Source organism: Monodon monoceros, unplaced genomic scaffold, assembly GCF_005190385.1.
Source record: "Monodon monoceros isolate NGI ecotype Baffin Bay Population unplaced genomic scaffold, NGI_Narwhal_1 Super_Scaffold_4, whole genome shotgun sequence".
NCBI classification, from domain to species: Eukaryota; Metazoa; Chordata; class Mammalia; order Artiodactyla; family Monodontidae; genus Monodon; species Monodon monoceros.
The window spans coordinates 7,280,542-7,298,014 of NW_021703781.1; the positions used below are offsets into that span (position 1 = coordinate 7,280,542).

The following is a 17,473-nucleotide window of genomic DNA, read 5'->3' on the forward strand; positions in this document are numbered from 1 at the left end:
TGTGTGTGTGTGTGTGTGTGTGTGTGTGTGTGTGTGTGTGTGTGTGTTTGAGAGAGAGAGACATTGGAAAACAATAGGAAAGAGACAAAGAAACAGCAGGAGAGGAGAGAAGCCAGGACGTCAGGAATAAGGAAATGACTTGAAATAGCCATTTAGTCATTTAGACACTTGGACAACTAAGAGAGTCAGTGCCACACCTGCCCACTTTTGTTTCAGCCCCATCCAGGGCTCAGGGCTCTTCTATCATCCCTACATCTATGTGCAGAAGATGAATCTGCTTTAGAAAAACCGGGAGAAAATGTCCTCTTTTGCTCACCCAGGTTGTCTGTTCCTCAGTGCCTTCCCAATCTACTTTAAGAAGCTAGCAGAGTTTGGGGGAAATCAGGCAGTTTAAGGAGTATGTCATGAATAGAAAAAAGGAGTGAGAGTCCAAGAAATATTATCCATGTTCCCCAATTAGTGAAAAATGTAAAGAACTAGCATTTCTTTTTATTCTTCTTTCCCCACTATCACATATTTTGGGCTGCAATGACCTGTCACTAAGCCAAGGACAGTGCTGGTGTCAAAACAATTTTGACCCTTTAGCATGAATGAGTACACAAGCCAGGCAGTATGTCTGAGGCAGAGTCCTAGGAATTCCTGCGTATTTATTCACCTCTCAGGTTTAGCTCGTTTCTTTACCTCCCTGCCACATAATATCTATACTCATGTTGTAAATAGGCAAGATCAAGGTAGTCACACTGCCATTAGCTAAGTGGCACAGCAAAGGACATCATTTCCAGTCTGTTGGCTGACTTCAAAGAACCCACCCTATCTAGTTCTGAAGGGTTTTAGAGTCAGAGCGTACTTTGTGTTCTTAGGATTTTTAAAGTTTAGGCTTTATTCATTCTCTCTCTCTCTTTCTCTCTTTCCCTCTTCCCCCCCCCCCCTTGCCCCTCACCCTTCCCAAAGTAACCTGTTAGTGTCTGACCCCCCCCCCCCAGATCATTGTGGATTACAAATTAAGTTGCCAGTTTCTCTAGGAATAAAGGATAGAATTTCTAAATAGGTTATGATCGCAGCATGATTAAGTTAAATGTTTGCTTCATAAATTTTTTCATAAAATATGCTTTTAAATTCTATCTGTGATTATGATAGAAGTCAAATTTGTTCTCAGTGGGCTTAGTAGTTGATTCTCTATCCTTCTTGCTGTCCACAAAATGTTTCTTAGTATCGCATGAGAATTGTATTCTTCTGACAAGTGTATTATATTACATTAATAATTGTATCATACTGTAAAATTACTGATGGCTTCTTAATATGCTTCGGGTTAACGTGGTAGTTCCTGACTCCCTTTGCATTTGTGGTGTATAGTGTCACCTAATGGTCAGAAGGTTCAGTGCGTGATTGCATTTCTGTAGATGGCGCTCTCAGTCAAAGCAAGCTCTAGGAGAGCATGGCATTTTCTCCTTTGCCTTTTTGTCTGCTTATTTCTTGTGTGGGGCCGGTTCAACATTTATGATTGTTTGGGGAGCTCCTGGCTTAACCCCATCGGACAGGGATTTAATAGTCTCTATGTTGTCATCATAATTCAAACAAAATAGTTGTTTTTTTCTGGTGTTCCCTTAGCAGTTGTATTTCAAGGAATTTCAGCATCCCGCATAAAATATATTCCTATATGTGTTTTGTAAACCTTAAATTTGGGACATACTATGCTATGCATGTTGCTGCTGCTTTAATAGCATTCCCTGTATGAAATCTTAACATCTGGAATTACCAGTGCATTTTTTGAAATTTTTACAAAAAATTTTATAGAATTTATAGTTTTATAAATTGTTTTCTTTTTATCAGTTTTTTTAAGTTTAAATGCTTCCCAGAATTTTCAAATCTCAAAGAATGCTTTTAGTATTTCTTACCAGAAGAGGTATAGTAGAAACCTAGGTTCTTGCCAAAATTCTTAATCAAGTACATATGTTACTTTTATTAGATATTTAAGAGCAATCAACTTGTACCTGCAGTCTAAGTATGGGTTTTGTATATTTAGAAAGATGTGACCATAAAGTACTCTCTGATCTGGGAGGCATAGTAAAAATTCCATATTTAAGGCATTTTTTTCTCTTCTCTCTGTGTGGTGGCAAATGAAGCATATTGCTTGAAACATGCCTTGTAATTTTACTGGATCCAGCTGTGCATGTTTTGGTGCATAAATACACTCTGCATTTGGAGTTCCAGTGGAGAGGAGAACACAGCTTCTTTTCCTTTCTTGTGTGACTGCAGATGTCATTGGCATTTGAAATTACAAATGCCTGTATGTTCATGTTTTAATTGCCTCTTAGAAGGCATAAGCACAGTCTTTTTTGAACAGGTTTCCTGAATTAATTGGAGCATTAAAGGCACAAGAGAGGGAAGTCTTATATGAGTCCTATATATCCTGTGTATAAGTGGAGGACACCAGAAGTGCTGTAGTGCAGTCCTATTATACATGCAGCCATATCTCATTTCACATTATTTTCTAATTACTATGCTGTGTTCCTGTCTTGACATCCTCTTAGGAGGTGGAAACCATCCCCTGCTGGTACCCTATGATACACTGACGGCCAAAGAGAAAGCCAAGGATAGGGAAAAAGCACAGGACATCCTCAAGTTCCTGCAGATCAATGGCTATGCTGTATCCAGGTAAAAGCACACCTACTCCAGTTACACATTCTCGTTATAAGACTGAATATTTAAATATCCCTGTCAGATTTAAGGCTGAAAATGAACTCAGTGATCTCTTTAAATCTTAGAGCTACTGTTTAGTATGTTCAAAATATACGTGTCAGAAACATTAATGCCCTTAGCTGTTGTGCCACATAATTGAGTTCCTTACACTTCTTATGTTAAGTCCCCATCCATCATTTAGGCAAAATCCCTAGGCAAAAATGATACTCTATTTTTCTAAATGCAACATTTTATTACATAGTAATAGTTATTTAGTACAGTTTTATATCAGGTGCGAAGTATTTTTTATAAATTAAATCTTTTTTGTTTTTAGCTACAAGAATATTAGCTAACCTTGCAAATTTATCTATATCTGTGTGTGTGTATATATACACATCTGTATATTGCTATATGTAACATGTTAAATATACTTCTCTATATATAGGTATTTAACAAAATATATTTCGTTTTTACCTTACCTTCTAACAGTCTTTGTAGATGATGGTTTCCATTTTTCCTTTTTGCTGTTCTAGAGGATTCAAGGACCTGGAATTGGACACTCCTTCTATTGAGAAACGATTTGCCTATAGTTTCCTTCAGCAACTCATTCGCTATGTGGACGAAGCCCACCAGTATATCCTGGAGTTTGGTAGGTACCATAGTCCTATTACTAACAGCCCAGTTTTTGTTATTCTTAACATTTACAACATCAGGAGATAGAAGAGCATAGACTACCGCGATGCTTGTGGTGTGCTCCCGGATGGTATAAGCACTTTCTATCCATCACAATACTAACTTGAGTCTAAAAGTCAATAGGCAAACTCATTTTTAAGGATGGGTAAATTTTGAGAACTTAAAAAAAATCTAACATGTAATACTTTTCTCCTTAAAATGTTTATTGGCATTGATTTTTCATTTTGAAAGATACATTGGACGGACATCAGATTTTAAGGTACACTTAAATCTTTCCTAATGAAATTAATTTCTCTGCTCTTAAAAAAAACTAAACTAAAACTCTATGGATTCTCCAAATTTCTAGACAATGTAAAGGCCTTGAGTTTAGCCTGTGCAGCGTTACACATTTATATTAGAGTATCTGCAATACAGAATACTTGATTATTCTCTTAGAGTAAAAGGAAAGACCTCTTCCCCATCTGGCTCAGTGCCATTTAAGTACAAAAAGAACTCCTTATTTTAAATCTAAGATTCAGAACAGATCATCAAGACAGCCTCCTCTCACTTCTCTTATTTTGTGTTTATCCTCAGCATTGTTGAATTAAAATTCAAGTTGTCAGTTACTCACCTTTGTGTCAGATCCCCTTCCAGCCACTGGTTGGTATTAGGATATAAAGGAGTAGAGTTTGGTCCTTTTTGAAAGACAGTGTGCTCTGCTGGTGGTGCATCTTCTTGTTTTCTTTTCCAGTTTTAAAGTTCTCTTTCTGGTTTTGTTTTGGTTTTTTAACCCTCATTCTTTCTGTTTTCAGCCCCTTTCCTTGGGGCCCGTAGTCCTAGATCCCTTAGTGATACATCAGCAACAAACCCCTCCTAACCAAGGGCTCTTTTTGCTGCTGTTTTCTTAGGATCTATATTAGTTTTCAGCACAGCATCAGATTAACGTTTATAGAAATTCGAGCTCTGGTATTTTCTTGTTCCTGGACCCTGGATCCCCAACGTGATTAGAGATTTTCTACTTGAGCATCGTTCTCTTAAAGAACCTCCCTCCTTTTCCACGTGCCTCTTTAGCTACAGTACAAATGCTATATTTTTCCTCTCTTAATCATCTTTTTCATAAAGGCCAATTATACAAACTAATCTATAATATGCAGTCTCTTTGTAACTCATCCAACAATATATTTTTTTAAATATGATAGTCACCTTGACTAGTAGCCAAATTAGTCTGAATGAAATTTGACCAAAGAACAAGCATGAGACCATGGTGAAATTTTGAAGCTTTTATGCACAAAGTTAAGTGTTGACATTTCTAATCCACATTTAAAAGTATCTGTATGAGTAGCAGCTCTGGGATCCAGCCTTTTTTTTTTTTTTTTTTGATGAGAGGAGAAGAGGGAATAAAGAGTGATCGTTTGGAAAGGGAATAAGCAAAGTTTTTGCTTATGTATGGGTAGCAGAAACAGAACTTTGAAGGGTAAAATGTGTTTAGGCTTTGCTTTATTCACATTATATTCAAGTTTCTGAATAAACCTTCTAGGACAGCGTTTGTGTGTAAGGAGTGGTGAGAAGCTAACTACAGGGCAGATTCACCCACTTCACACATTTCTTTCTTTCTATGGGATAGAGAAGGTACTATGAACAGAATTCTGGGGAGAAATAAGGTTAGATTAATATAGAGCCCAACAAAATTAGTTTTTTTTTTTTACAATTGCTGCTGTTACCTGTTCCATTTTCAGGTGGCTTTGGCAGGGAAAATTATGTACAAGAATTCTGTCAAGAGGAGAAGCAGAGTTGAGATTGTCTACATGATCATTTGTTTTCATTTTCATTTTTCATTATTACTAAAACCCCAAATTTCTGTAATACCATCTTCTTTCATTTTACACTTTATTGCCTTTGCAACACATCTTTAATATATTCATTCTTAAACATAGACTCATGGTGATGGTAAGAATATGCCTGTGCCTTTTTTGAAGTTTTGTATTACATCACAGATCATACTCTCTCCAGATCTTTTCACATTTTCTACAGAGGCATTTTTGTTAAAATATATAATGAAAGGAAAGATATTTCCTATTTAGTTCTTTGAAATATTAGCAGATTTAGATAGGTACAAATTTCTGTCTCAGTAACGTTTATATGAGAAGGTCCCTTAGGTGGATCCAGCCATTCTGCATAATATGCTTGAGAGAGATTTAGTGCAAAAGTGATTTAAAAGAAATTGAAATTCGCGAGCATTGAAAAGCCATTATTTTCTTTTACTTATTCATGGGAAGAGCACTGTCTGATTTTACAAAGTATTAGCTAAGTTCTCTAAAAGTTATCCTGAATTTATGCTTAAGATTTAATAAAGTGTATTTCAAATTGTTTTTATTTCTATGGGCAAAAGAACTTTTTCAAGCGAAAGTCAGTTTGATTCTTAAAAAATATGGAAGCTCTGCTTACAGATTTTACACTGAAACCTTATATCCAGTTCTGAAATTCTTAGCTCTCCAATCTGTTCTGCATAGCATCGTGGTTATTACAGTTTATTGCTACCTCTTCTATATGTATGAAACCTCCTTTATATGCATGAGGGAGGTAGGAAAGGCCACCTTCTAAGCTAAACACATTCAGTCAATCAGTTCTTAACCGTGAACTCATTTTCTACACCATGGGGAAAATTCAGGGCTTTTTGCTTTGCTTATGGAAATTATCTTTTGACACCGGTGAACTTTTTTATTCTTTAGCAGAATGTTAATTTTCCAACCTAGTATTACAGCTGTGGTCCTCCCCGTCATCACAGGCACTGGCTTCCTGAAATTTTTCCATTGGTATATTAATATTAAAGGCTGTAACTTGCAGTCACACCAAGAAGTCACTATCTTTATTTAGAGGTCCGTGTTAAAATCTAACAAATTACGTTTACTTATTTTCCACTCACTTTTCTCACCCCAGGGAGCTTCTTTCTTACTGAAAGAGAATGTGGGATTTTCCTGCTAAAAATGTGGGATTTTTACTTTATTCCAGTTTCCTCCCTACTTGTCAATCAGATCTCAAAGCTACACCAGTATGTTTGTGCTTGTAACCACATGTATGGGCTGTCTCAAGAGCTTTTTTATTTTGATTTGGGTATGTTTTTAATCTTTTTTTAAATTACACAACTGAAGTTAGCCTTTATATTTTTGTATTCAGTTTAGTGGGGTAACGCATTTAGCAATGTGTTCTAAACTTAGCATTTAGGGTGAATATCTTGCAATGTTTGAAGTGCAACATGTACCTAAAAACTCTTCATGTCTACAGATGGTGGCAGCAGAAGCAAAGGAGAACATTTCCCTTATGAACAAGAAATCAAGTTCTTTGCTAAAGTACAGTATACAATCCGTCCTGTATTTCCTTCAATATGTGTGTTTACCAAATATACTCTTTAGATCGTTGCCTCTTTATGGAATGCACTTGTCTACAAATGTGAATTCTACTCTAACTAAATATTCTGTGGCATGAAAATAACTGCATGAATCACGTAGGATAAATGTGCTCCCAGCACCTTTGGTCATGCTTTAACTCGCTCTGCTCTCCGTATCGTATTTCTCAAATGACCTTGCCCTCTGTGAAGTCTGACTCAAAGTTCTCTTTTTTGGCTTTATCATATGACATAAAGGAGAAACATCTATTTCCTAACATTTGAATATTCTGATTTAAAATTTTTAGATGAATATTTCTTTGTTATAGAGGAAAACCATGAGTTAATTCATCAGTGGGTATGTTATAAGAACCTATACTATAGAATCCTTGTGGGACCTGAATCCTACTCAGAAGAGGAAAACTGAGGCTCAGAGAGGATCGATTGTTCATATTTAGAGTATATCCCATGATTTTTATTTATTCCGTTTAATACGAATTTATCAAGAATTTGCTGTGTGCACACTCCAGCCAGTACGGGAAGGAGATGAAGAGTTGCAGAGTGTCCACATTGTGTCCATTCACGTACTCAGTGTTTACTCTGAGCCTAGTCTGTGCCATGCATGGAATTATGTCCTGGAGATTCACTATCACAAAGACAGAATGCCCTTGGGAAGCTTTCCTATTTACAATATGTTTTAGTTAACCTGAAGACCTAATGATTTCCGTCCATTTCCTCTCAAAGTACTTGCATTTGGTGGTTATAGGTCATTTACAAAATGACATGTTATTTTGACTGATTAATATTTGGTTTCTATTATATGTTTTCAGAATTGTACCCTTTACTGTCAGGGAGATTTCTCTTGTCTTTTCTTTCCACTCAGTATTGCACCCCAAATCTGTATCAGTCCTCTGAAGTCTGTCTTGGGCTGCACATTGCTGGTTATCTGTTCTGCTAGGATGTAATCGCCCTTGAGAACCAGTGATCAGAAGTGCTTGTATTCATGGCCTCTAATCACACGTTTAAAATACATTCTTGTATTTCATTGCCTCTGCGCTCAGCGCCCCTAGTGATTTTGTTTGCAGATGCATGCCTAATGTGGCTTAATTTCTACTAAGTCTGTGATTCATTCATTCACATATTTATTGAGTACCTACTATATGTCAGTCATTAAGTTCAGGCAGTGTCACCACTTCCTAGGAAGATCACTAAAAGCTTTTGTATTCCTATTATTAAAAAATATACCTACCTTGTAGGGGAAAAAAATGTATTTAGACAGGCTTGAGTCTAAATACTGGTAATGCCATTTATTATTACTTTTTTCATTTATTTATTCAACAAATATTTATCTAGCACTTGCTAGAGGCTTGCAACAAGGTCCTAAGCACTGGTGCATCAGTGGTAAATGAAACAGAACAAGCAGTAGTCATAGAGGCCAGGAGAGGGCTTTAATGGGAAACAAACCCAGAAATGTTTCTTTCTCTTGTGTGCCTTAGAGACTCTTAGGGAGAGAGACTAACCCAAAAAATCATACATATAAAATATAAAATTGCAAATGATGTTCAAAGACCAGAGGATACAGGGAGTTTATCTAGTTGACAGGCCAGCAAAGGCTTATCTGATGAAGTGCCACTACACTGAGGCCTGCAGGAGGAGTGAAGTGAGTAGGTTATGGGGTGTGGGGAGAGCATCTCAGACAGAGTGAATGGCAGGTACAAAGCCTGTGGACGGAGGAGGGGGAGGAATTGGCCAACAGCCATCAGGATTAGAGGGCAGAATCGGGAGGTGGGCTTTGACAGAGGCCAGGTAAGAGCTTTGTGCAGGTAGGTGAGCGGCAATGTGACTCTGAGTAAATCATTCACTTTCTACATCTCAATTTAATACCTAGAAATCAGGGATGATGGCACCTACCGTACAGAGTGGTTACTGGGATACATGAAATGATAGCATATCAGTTACAATCCTCAGACACAGTAGAGACTCAGTAGAAGGTCATCACTGATTATTTTTGAACCTTTCAGGCACGGAACTGCATGATGTGAAAATATTAAGACTGTTTCATTTTGAGAAAATATTGAGGCTAATTTCAAACCATTGAAAATCTGATGTGTTTTTTTTATAATTACACACATGCGCACACACACACGCACACACATAGGGACTGGAGACAGCAGAGTGAGACTTATGAGAGGCGTACTTTGAAATGGTGCTGACTGGCATGGCTGTGGATATTGGGGACTTATTGCATGTGGACAGAACTCTGGCTGCTCTAAAAACCCAGCACTCATTCATCCCCCGGAAGAGTCCACTGTGTAGATCTGTTTTCTTTTCCTTTCTTTCAGGTTGTTCTTCCTTTAATTGATCAGTATTTCAAAAACCATCGTTTATACTTCTTATCTGCAGCAAGCAGACCTCTCTGTTCTGGAGGACATGCATCAAACAAAGAGAAAGAAATGGTGACTAGGTAAACAGCTATAAAAAATAAAGACTGTTGTTTAAGTGTATTTCCTTTTGAGAACGAGCATCTCAGGTTCTTGAAGCAGGATCATGTGAAGAGTTCCCACCCATGTTCCCCGGCCCCTGGCCCCTTGGAATCAAACACTGTGAGAAGGATGGTTTTGGCAAGTTAATACATGTGTTCTAGGTGTTGAGTTTTCTTATATTTTACTGCTAAATGTAATGCTGAGTAGAAGGAACAAAATACCCAATACAGAATCCACAAGTAGAGAGGCTGGAGATGCATCAGTGTATTAGTATTTTTTGTTAAATGATACTTTTTAACATTGGATTCCTGAAAATTTATTCGAATCTAATGTTTTTGCCAGCCTGTGTTTTTCAGCAGAATCTCATTTTCAGAAATTATAACTTTAAATTTTAAAAAATTATGAGCAATCTTGGGATAAAATGAAGTAAACATATATACTTTTTAAAGTTTTCTGCTCACACCAGTCAAGCCAGCATCCTAGCAGTGCTTTCTTATTTCTCTTTAAACCCAAGTATTCTTTGGATATTTGTGATTCTGCTGAGGATTTCAAGTTTGAGTCCTCAAAATTCTGCCAGAACTTAGTATACATGAGAATCAATTACTGAGAAAGCCTTCTTCTGTATTACATTGCACAGGAGTCCAAACCAACTTTTAGATTGTATTTGAAAAAAATTTTTATAAAAATGAGTACCCTGTATAAAGTAGAATACAGGCTTTCCTTGGTCTTGACATTTTTTAGTTATCTATTGCTGTTTAGCAGTATTATCACAAGTTTAACATCTTAAAAGAATATGCATTTATCATTTCACAGTATCTATGGATCTGTCATCAGAGGCTTGCCTGAGAAACAAACCTCTTTTTTATTTTCTTAAGACTTTTTTTAGAGCAATTTTAGATTCATAGCATAGACTTGACTTTAATGATATGTTGAATGGCAGTGCAGTATCAGCCTATTGGATAGGGTGAGATGACATTGAATATAGACTGTTCCCAGAGGGTTAAGAGGAAGTAAGATTCCTGTGGTGCATAGCACTGGGGGTGGGATCTTAAGCTCATCTCTTTACTCAAATTTATTGTCTAGTTGGTTGTCTACCAACAGATAGATAGCCAATCATGTGATGTAAGATTGCAGCAGCATTAAAAATGTTTCCAAACTTCTTCAAATAATAAGCTTCCTGTGAAGTTGATAAAATGGATGATAGTTAAAATAACAGAGAATCCATTCCAGTGACTTACTTCGTTTCCACCAACTACCAGAAGGAAAGGGAAGGAAGAGCTACTTTCCAAGATGCAAATAACCCCCTCCCCTTCCCCACTATGGCATGGCCTTCTTTCTGCCTTCCCTAGGAGAGAGAGAGACCCATCTCTCCTCCTTTCACAGGCGCACTCATCCACACCACTGGCCCCGTGTTCCCCTGTGGATGGTGAGTACGCACAGTAGCTGGAAAATGCCACAACACCAAGTTATCATTAAACACTATGGAACCAAGGCTACTGCAAAGTCTCCTAGTCTTTCCTGGCCAGTTAACCTTTTGTAACAGAAACTTTGTTCCTAGAGGGTGTTGTTAATTTAATCACATTCATTAACATAAATCAAAATACAGTTGGAGAATATAGGGAAAAAAATGAAAAAAAATTATGCAAGTTCTGCTCTTTCCCTTCCCCTTTTATTGTGTCTTGTTTTCGCCATTCATTTTTCAGTTTTACTCTAAGAACTGTTCACTAACTACAGAAGTAACTAATTCTCCTTTACCAACTATATCCCTCATAGAAGAAATCAGAAGAACATCACGATTCTGTGCTAGCCTCCGTTGATGTAGTTTTGGGGCCTTTAATAACACTGCCCCAGTTTTTAATGATTTCATCTTCAATATTTTTCTTCACTTCTTGGAAAGAGGGTTGGTAAGTTTCACTTCTCCCGCTAGCACTTCCGAAAAAGGGAATGTATGCCATTAAAATTTAATGTATGCCATTAAAATTCCAACATACAGGAATGAGACATAACAACAGAAGTAACTGATTTCTTCACAGTACTTTAATGCCAAACATAGGTAGAATTTATCCTCAGAGAGAAAAAAATCAGAGTTGAAAAATGAATAAGGTGATGGTAAATAAATTATGGTACATGTTGTCCAGTCATTAAAATGATGATGGGTACAAATACATGATAACTTAGGAAAATTACCACTTAAAAAATAAAACATTTGTTCAAATAGTATTGATTTGGATTTTTTAAAAGAACCTAAATTTTTATGTATAGAAAAGTACTGGTAAGGGATAAATTTAATGTTAATGGTGGTTTTCTTTAGGTAGTGCATTGTAGATTTTATATTACTATTTTTATGTGTCTTCCAAGTTTTTAAGAAGAAAAAATCTTACTTTAATAATCATAAAGATATGTTTTAAAAAAACCAACATCACTATCACATTAACAAAGACAAATAATTTGTTTGGCATGTTGAAATGGAATCACTGAAATTTGTAAATCTCTGATTTCTTACTACTTCAGTTAAATATTACTTCAATGAGTAAAATACGTAAAAACTACAACAAAACAGGTTTAATAAAAACCTGGCCCTGCTACTGTGAATAAACAAGCATACCTGTATACACATGATGAGCATTGCCATGATCGTTTTAATTTGTATTTAACAGTTGGGTGTAGCAGTAGTTATGTGGATCTAAATTAATTTCTCCACAGTTAAAACCAGGTTGTTCCCATTAGTTGTTTAGAGACCTCCTGGTACTAGAAATTAGGTATCGAGCATTTCCTGTCTACAGTCAGTATTCTCCTGTCCACAGAGATGCGTTAGATGGGGCATCTGCACTCCAGGAGTGTGCATGACAGTGGCTAAGTATATGGGAATAAATATTGTTCCAATAGCAGAAAGCTGAGTGGTGCTATAGGATTCAAAGTAAAGTAAGAACCCCTTAGATGGGTATGGATGGGCTGGAGATTTATGGAAGTCATGACATTCAAAGTTGATCTTAAAAAATATGTAGGTCAGAGATTAAGAAGAAGGTATATTTTTTAGATAACAACGTACAGCGTAGAAGCTGGTCATTTAGGAGAAATATAGGTTATGTAGATTCATGATGGAACACTGTAATTGAGAGTAACTGTCAAAATATCTTTATTCTTTCTATTTAATTCATTAGCACTAAGAAGCCATTGACGCTTTTTAAATAGAAGAATGAGGACAGTCTGGGAGCATAAGTAGGATTGATAAGAGTAGCATGGCTGGGAAGCCATGGCAGGTGTTAGGAGCTATGGCAGGGATGCAAGCTGTTGTAACAGAAGTGCTCCTTCCAGTAGGTGGTGCTACCCGTGGGTTTGTTCAGCAAGTATTCTGAATGCCCCGTGGGTACAAGGTGCTGTCCTAGGTCTGAGGATAAACACACAGATACAACAGCACAGTTCCCAACTTTAATGGACTTAAAAGGATAGCTGAGGAGACACATACATATAGAGCTAACCATGAACTACGTTGTGATGAGTGTAAATGAGCCATATATAAAGTGCTGGGAGTGCACAGGAGATGTAAATGCGGAGAGGGGCTGCGTCTGAGAAACACGGAAGAGGGAAGATAAACATGCCTCGGTAATGAGTCCTATCTCAAGTAGAAAGGAGGAGTCCAACCTGGGGCTGAAGTTTCAGTGCTGAGTGGTTGGAACAATATTGGTCTCACTAGCGAAAACAAGAAACTTCAGAAGAACTAGTTTTGAGAAGAGTTTAAATTTGGTTTAAGAGGTACATATGGAAGGATAAAGTACTAACAGGTCATTCAGCTGGAGATATCCAGCAGAAAGTGGGAAGTAGGTGTTTGGTGTTGGAGAGATCAGGGCAAGAAATGACATATTTGGGGATAATCTATACCCATCTCCTGCTCGAAGCTCTGAAAGCAGATGAAACTAAGGGAGAATCGGAGAGAAGCTGAAAGGTCTGAACCAAAACTTGGAGAATTATTACATTTCCATGGTTTTCAGAAGTGGATCTTTGAAGAATAGAGAGAACAATTAATTAGAGAGGAAGTGGGAAGTAATACTGTAAAACAGAAACCAGAGTTTCACAGATTTAAGTAGTTAATGATGCCAAGTACTGTGGAGAGCTAGCTCTCCAGGATGGAGACGGAAAAGGAGGTTATTAGATTTGCTACTTAGAGGGTACTGAGAACTTCAAAAGAGTGGTTTTCAGGAGAGCGATGAGGTGGAAAGCAAACTCACAAGGCAATGAGTCAGGGAGGAAACTGCAGAATGAATTCTTAAGAATGTTAACAATGAAGGGATATAGAGAAAGGGCATAACGGGATTATGGAAATTGTCTTTAGAAAAACTACAGGCCAAAGTTTATAATAATCAAGCCTTAGAGTCTGCACAGAAGCTACACCCTGAAAGAGGGTGGCACAGGAAGGGAGAGAGATACGATTTGTCTTTTCTTAGGACCTAGCTTTCTATATATCTGTATGTCTCTCTGGTGGCACATCTGTTACTAATTAGGAACACCTAGCGTTAGGAAGCAGCTGTTATCATAAGAAGTCATTTTTTTCGGAGAGATTCTCCAACATAAATGTGCTCAGGATACAGAACAATTCTGTTTCCTATCACCGCAAAACACCCCGGGTCTAGATTAAAACATAATTCTAGTATTATAAATTCGTAATTCAAATTCATAGGTTAAAAACGTAATCCTAGTGTTATAAATTCAACATCATCGCAGAATGTTTCACTCTGGATACTAGAGAGTGTCACGAGTAAGAGGTAAAAGATGTCGCTTAAAATAGACTAGATTCCAAGAATCCAAAGTGTACAATTCTAAGATGTAATCACTCTTTACATGGAGACAGATCCCTGTTAACACACAGAAAGCTCAGTGAATGAGGGCACCTGGAGAAAGTTGCTTTTGTTTTATTGTCTTTGTTCATTTCAATTATAGCCTAAAGATAAATAATGCTGCTCCGGGGGGGCTAATGTCTAATCTTACATCTAACATCTACTTGAGTAGATCATTGTTTGAAAAATATTTAGCACTGGTAAGAGATTTCCGAAGACCTCGAAGTCACTTAAGCACTTGCAGACGAATGTCTTCTTGGAAAAGCTACCCCATGCCCTATATAATTCATTTTCACCAATACGTTATTTCACATTGTTACTGAAGTGAGAGATGACGGCCAAAGCCTACTGTAATGAAAGTGGTCCACAAAAGTGGTCCACTGTAATAAAAGTGATCCTGACTCCTTTCTCCCATTCTGCCGTGAGCAGTTGCCATCACTGATTCCATGGCATAGAGCCTGTCTCCGCAGTCCTGACGAGTGTACATCTGCACACTGCTGGTGATGGGAAGGCTTTGCAAGAGAGGATGAGGCAGTGAGGACATAGCTGTCATCATGATTGGGAAAATCAAGCTGAGTGGCGGGGGGCGGGGGGTGCTGTACAAATGGATTTTTCAAGGTTAGAGCTTTGGTAAGTTCTGGCTGTGGACCACCGGTGCTCTCTGAGGGTTCAGAAGAGTGTTGGATAGAAGTGGAAAGAGTGTCAGTTGTAATATGGGAGGTTAAATGTCCTGGTAGATATTTGCAGATGGCCCCTGGCTGGGAGGGGGCTTCTTTGAGCTTGGGTTGGGAGTGATGAAGGAACACGTGGTGTTAGAAAAGGCTTCTTGGAGTAAACATGTCTGAGCTGAATCCTGAGGGATGTTTAGAAGAGATTGTAGCATGAAACTGAGTGTTCCTAAAAATAGGGCCCAGCAAGAAAGCCACCAGACTGCCGGGTGACAGACGTGACAGGACAAGAACGGGTATTGTCCAGGCTCTGGGTTGTGATCCAAGCATTAGCGCGTACCAATGCCATCATGTTGAGTGCTGGGCCCCCTTATGTGGTATCTCCCATTGGTGACCACCAGGAAGGACATGAAGACCCAGGAACTTAGTCTAGAGGAAATAAATGTTCAACTCATGAATTAGCATTAGAAGCCCTTTAAGTTATCACATCTGTAACGTTTTTCTCTGAGGGATTATCAGTTGTTTAAATTCTCTCTCTAGTTCATTGTGTTCAGATTCACTGGATGCTTTGGTATATGTGTAAGGGGTGTGGTCAAGGTCAGGGAGAAGGAAAGGCCAAATGATAAAACATACTAAAAGTAAACATTTTATGCCCAAAGCACCATACTTCCATTGTTAAATAATACCCATAACAACAAATTTCTAGAACTTCAGTAGTACTTTGGGGCAGATAAAATTAAAGTTTTCTCCTTGTGGTTTTCTAGTAGTTATATTCTTACGGGGTTCATATAGATTGCTTTTATATTAATTAGCTTTGCTTTCAATTTTTTTTTGGTTCCTTATAATATGTGCTTTTTTAACCATGTTTGTTAAAGATATGCACTCAAAGACTCTTTCTTTAATATCTTTACTCCACATTCTGCTCAGAGAATTGATTCTTTCTGCGTGACATCATGTTGCTTTTTTCCGGCTCATATATCAGCTGTTTATTTTTCTTTTTTTCTTCTTCTTTTTTTTTGTTTTATTTTAATTTAATTTCTCCCTGTCTTTTCTACCTTCCCTTCCCCTTTTCCCTTTTCTCTCTTGTTTTTCTTTTGTCTTCAGCCTATTCTGCAAACTTGGAGTTCTTGTCAGGCATAGGATTTCACTATTTGGTAAGGAGACCCTTGAACAAATACTAGCATGGCCATCACTTGGTTTTCTTTGCCATTTTTGCACTGTGTTGCGTGCTGCTATGTTGCATGAATGCATGTTTGCATGGCTGGATGCATGGTCGTCATAGGCCAAGGTAAGGTCCTCAAGGTTGTTTATAAGTAGTGTTACCTATGGTGAAACTGAAGACTGTAACTTTATATACTAGTCCAAAGCACACTTGAAAATCAAAAGGTTATATTATTAAAGGCCAAATGAATGAAAATGGCAGCTTCGGCCATATTTTATTTCAGAGGGGTGAAGCCAAACTGGGCCTCTGAATTTGTGTTTGGTTATCTCTTATAGATAAAGTAATGAGCTGTTATACACCAACAATTTTTAACTGCACTCTTTTAATGCTCTTGACTATAGATTTGCATGTCGACTGTATTCCAGACACTGGAGCTTCATAGTAGAGACAGTGAGGCCTGGATTTGGCAAAAGCGACTTTTCTAGCACCCCTCACCCTATGGTAGTCAGTTTTTGTTCATTTCTGAGAATTCACGTAGCTGAAGGTCATGTTCCCAAACACTTGCTTTCAAAGAGCCTTGGAGGGCGGTCACTCACTTGCCACAGACTCTCCTTGCCGTGGGGCTTTAAGACTTCATAGCAGTCGGCAGAGTTTATGTTTTACGCTTTCCTGCATCCGGCTTCGTAACTGCCAAGGCAAATTTTAGCTCAATGCTCTATAGGTTTTGAGACAGCGTCTGGGTGACTTCAGTAAGAAAACATTGAGTGTACTGATAGAGATGTTATAAGTCCCATTCCATTCACAGGAAAACCTAAGGATTAAGTCATTTCTATAAAAGCCACAGTGGATAAGCTGAGAACTAGGTACATGTACGTGTGTGTATGTGTATATATATGCAAATAACTTTTACATTTTTTGAGAAATGATAGTTTCTGGTTATGACTACTTAATGCTGTATTTGCTTTCTAATATTGTTCTATCCAGTATTTGGGTGTTTTTAAGATATATTTCTCATAAATTGCCTGAGTTCTTGCATTATCGTTTCAGTTATCCAAAATTAACGGGGAAATTGTCTTCAGGAAGCTCTCCTAAGTTGGCTGGCTTTTGTTTGACTTCTCTTCATCATAGAAAAATTTCTATGAAAATTGTTCAGACAGAGCTTTTGTATACTCCTTAACCTTCTCATGATAGAGGAAGGCTCTGATGGGGACCCCATAAAAATACTTTCTGTTGTGCTCTCTCTAGTTTCTTACATATTTTAACTTCTTGGTTTCCCATGTTATGTTTTGCTATAATTTTATTTTTAAAATTTTTGAGGCATTCCATATATACGACAGAGTACACAGATCTTGAGAACAGCTTGATGACATAGCTTGATGAGATTTTACATGTATCTGCCCGTTTTCTCAGGTCGAGACATAGAACATTTTCAGCATCCCAGAAGCCTGCCTTGTGCCATTTTGCAATGTATAACCCTCTGCAGAGGAACTATGTGTAAACTAATCTACTGGTCTACTAATGTAGACTTCCGTTACCATGTATTAATTGTACATGTTGTTTAATCTCTCTTTTCCCTTTGAATATATTAAGGGTTC

At 37.6% G+C, this 17,473-nt stretch overlaps 1 protein-coding gene across 1 annotated transcript in view; it reads left to right on the plus strand.

The window, feature by feature from the left end:
* RYR2 (ryanodine receptor 2) overlaps nucleotides 1-17,473 on the plus strand; it is a 721,906-nt gene that overhangs the window by 555,028 nt on the left and 149,405 nt on the right. Inside the window, exons 57-61 of the mRNA XM_029245584.1 lie at nucleotides 2,532-2,655; nucleotides 3,213-3,328; nucleotides 6,634-6,698; nucleotides 9,076-9,197; nucleotides 15,821-15,870. Coding sequence (XP_029101417.1) covers nucleotides 2,532-2,655; nucleotides 3,213-3,328; nucleotides 6,634-6,698; nucleotides 9,076-9,197; nucleotides 15,821-15,870 — 477 coding nt within the window. The remainder of the gene's footprint in view (nucleotides 1-2,531; nucleotides 2,656-3,212; nucleotides 3,329-6,633; nucleotides 6,699-9,075; nucleotides 9,198-15,820; nucleotides 15,871-17,473) is intronic.